At 48.2% G+C, this 3,538-nt stretch overlaps 1 protein-coding gene across 1 annotated transcript in view; it reads left to right on the forward strand.

Annotated features, from left to right (window-relative positions):
* Positions 1-3,308, forward strand: part of LOC135503776 (pepsin A-like) — a 3,949-nt gene extending 641 nt beyond the window's left edge. Inside the window, exons 2-9 of the mRNA XM_064921921.1 lie at positions 223-373; positions 762-879; positions 1,023-1,141; positions 1,242-1,438; positions 2,343-2,459; positions 2,610-2,751; positions 2,966-3,064; positions 3,171-3,308. Coding sequence (XP_064777993.1) covers positions 223-373; positions 762-879; positions 1,023-1,141; positions 1,242-1,438; positions 2,343-2,459; positions 2,610-2,751; positions 2,966-3,064; positions 3,171-3,308 — 1,081 coding nt within the window. The remainder of the gene's footprint in view (positions 1-222; positions 374-761; positions 880-1,022; positions 1,142-1,241; positions 1,439-2,342; positions 2,460-2,609; positions 2,752-2,965; positions 3,065-3,170) is intronic.
* The last annotated feature ends 230 nt before the right edge of the window (positions 3,309-3,538 follow it).

Genomic DNA, 3,538 nt, shown 5'->3' on the forward strand with positions numbered 1-3,538 from the left:
CTCCTGCTATTCTCCTATATTTACATTACGCAACAGATCAGAAGGCAGTGAAAAGTGTAATACCCCGAAATGAGTGAATGATTTGAATAGTCACACACAGTTGTTTAGCCTATGCTGCCATAACGTTTATTACAATGGTTTGACCAGAAGGTCTTGGACCTTTGACCAGAAACCTGCTGGACCTGAGCTGCTTGCCCAACCAGACTTTGTCCTCCTCCACAGGGTGCCGCTGATCAAGGGGAAGAGTGCCAGGGAGAGCCTGGAGGAGCAGGGTCTGTGGAATGAGTACAGAGGGAAGTTCCCTTTCAACCCCACCAGGTTTGACGACCAGAGCCTATATGTCTCCAGCGAGCAGATGACCAACGACGCTGATGTAAGCATGAGAATGTATAGCACTTAACACCTTCCACTATGTAAGGCAGCAGAGAAGGCTGAAGCACGTCTTTTGGCTTCTTCTTCCTAAATTAATTATTGATCCACCAGGAAAACTTTAGTTTGAAATCAACAATTAGATTACTGATGACCTATAGGTATTCTGGTGTAAATCTCCTAATTCTTATAATATCATAGGGTAGGGGGAGGTATTTATTAATACAAATATTTAGTTCATTATTTGATCTTCTCTAGTCGGCGTACTTTGTAGGGGGAGGTATTTATTATACAAATATTTAGTTCATTATTTGATCTTCTCTAGTTGGCGTACTTTGTAGGGGGAGGTATTTATTATACAAATATTTAGTTCATTATTTGATCTTCTCTAGTTGGCGTACTTTGGAGTGATCTCCATTGGAACTCCACCTCAGTCCTTCACTGTCATCTTTGACACTGGATCATCCAACCTGTGGATTCCCTCCGTCTACTGCAGCAGCGCAGCTTGCGGTTTGTAACACACACACACAAACACACACACACAAACACACAAACACACACACGCACACGCCAAAATACACACACACAAGCACAAACACACACACACACACACACAAACACTGCCAGGCTAATCGTGTCTCCCCTCCTTCCAGCCAACCACAACAGGTTCAACCCCGGTTTGTCCTCTACCTTCAAGAATGCTGGGAAGAGCCTGTCCATCCAATACGGTACTGGCAGTATGACTGGCTTCGAGGGCTTCGACACCGTTGTGGTAAGGAACAGAATTCATCACAACAACATGAGGACTGGAAACATTGTGTAGCTTTCAGTACTATCTCAAATATTATCCTCCTCTTCTTGGTCCTCTGTAGGTGGGTGGGATCCCTGTGAAGAACCAGATCTTTGGGCTGAGTCAATCGGAGGCTCCCTTCATGGCTCATATGAAGGCTGATGGTATCCTGGGTCTGGCTTACCCCCGCCTGGCTGCCTCTCAGGCCACACCAGTCTTTGACAACATGATGACCCAGCATCTCGTCAACCAGGACATGTTCTCTGTCTACCTGACTCGGTGAGTGGTCAGAGTGGAGGTCAACCAGGGCTATTTCTGAAATGGAACCCTATTGCCTGTATAGTGCACTACTGTTGACCAGAGCTACATGGCTCCTACAAACCATCATGGATTGGCAGACATGGAAATATGAACAGACAGAACTTCTCTCCCTCTCTCTCTCTCTCTCTCTCCCCTCTCTCTCTCTTTCTCTCTCTCTCTCTCCCCTCTCTCTCGCTCCCTTCCCCCCCTCTCTCTCTCCCCTCTCTCACCCCTCACACTCCCTCCCACTCTCTCTCTCTTTCTCTCTCTCTCCCATCTCTCTCTGTCTCTCTCTCTCTGTCTCTCTCTCTCTCTCTCTCTGTCTCTCTCTCTCTCTCTTCTCTCTCTCTCCCCTCTCTCTCTCTCTCTCTCTCTCTCCCCTCTCTCTCTGTCTCTCTCTCTCTTTCTCACCTCTCTCTCTCTTTCTCTCTCTCCCCTCTCTCTCTCTCTCTCCCCTCTCTCACCCCTCTCTCACCCCTCACACTCCCTCCCTCTCTCTCTCTCTCTCTCTTCTCTCTCTCTCTCTCTCTCTCTCTCTCTCTCTCTCTCTCCTCTCTCTCCTCTCTCTCTCTCTCTCTCTCTCTCTCTCTCTCTCTCTCTCTCTCTCTCTCTCGCTCCCTTCCCCCCTCTCTCTCTCTCTCCCCTCACACTCCCTCCCCCTCTCTCTCTCTCTCTCTCTCCCTCCCCCTCTCTCTCTCTCTTTCTCTCTCTCCCCTCTCTCTCTCTCTCCTCTCTCTCTCGCTCCCTTCCCCCTCTCTCTCTCTCTCTCCCCCTCACACTCCCTCCCTCCTCTCTCTCTCTCTCTCCCTCTCTCTCCCTCTCCCTCTCCCCTCACACTCCCCCCTCTCTCTCCCTCTCACTCTCTGTTGTCGTCCATCTCCAGTAACTCTGCGGAAGGTAGCATGGTGACCTTCGGAGGTGTTGACACCAACCACTACTACGGCCAGATCGCATGGATCCCCCTGTCCTCTCAGATGTACTGGCAGATCACCGTCGACAGGTACTGTTGCAGTTACAGTACGTTTTATAGGGTTATAAATGTTTATTAATGGGTTATATAATCCTATGTAACTGGTAGATGAAGTGGTTGAGTACTGTTCTCAAGCAGCCATCTCTTCCTGATCTGTGTATCTCTGTGTGTCCATTGCAGTGTGACTGTGAACGGCCAGATTGTGGCCTGTAACGGCGGCTGCCAGGCCATCGTGGACACCGGCACCTCTAATATTGTGGGACCTCAGGCCGACATCTCCAGCATGGCCCGTGCTGTGGGAGCCCACTCCGCCAACGGAGACGTAAGTCATGTAATATTGTTTTGGTGATGTGTCACAAAGAACCAGGCATAATGTTGTGTTGATGATGTGTTCCCATCACCACTACTTACATAACTCAACAAGAACCAGAAAAGAACTCACACAGTCTACCTCACAAAGCAAATGCTGTTTCATTGCCTCTCTCTCCTCTCACACCTCTCTCTCCTCCCTCTATTTGTCTCTCTTTCTTTTTCAGAATGTGGTAAACTGTAACAACATCAACAACATGCCATCGATGGTCTTCCACATCCACGGACAGGCCTTCACTCTCCCAGCCTCCACCTACGTCCGCCAGGTGTGTGTGTGTGTGTGTTTGTGTGTGTGTGTGTGTGTCTGTGGTAGATATTAGGGAGCCTTGAAGTGATCGTAACATTGTTTCTCTCTCTCTGCCACCCGTACAGTCCACCTACTATGGCTGCCGTACCGGTCTCCAGTCTAGTAGCTCCGACCTGTGGATTCTGGGTGACATCTTCATCCGACAGTACTATTCCATCTTCAGCAGAGCCCAGAACATGGTGGGTCTGGCCCTGGCTAGATAATCCAACACAGATCAACAATGGATCCCGTAACGCCATATGAACAACCAAATGAGGGTGTCTCTCCAGTGCAATCGTATCTATTCTTAAGCTAATTTGAGTAGGTTGTGATAGGAAGAGATACTGCTCAATGTCTAGAATTGTTATTAGTTCATTCAAAATAATAAAAATTGAGGTTTTGGCATGATAAAGTGGTCTGATGGTCTTTTTTGGTTAATTTGTGCTATGATTAT

This window comes from Oncorhynchus masou, chromosome 18 (genome assembly GCF_036934945.1).
Source record: "Oncorhynchus masou masou isolate Uvic2021 chromosome 18, UVic_Omas_1.1, whole genome shotgun sequence".
Taxonomy (NCBI): Eukaryota; Metazoa; Chordata; class Actinopteri; order Salmoniformes; family Salmonidae; genus Oncorhynchus; species Oncorhynchus masou.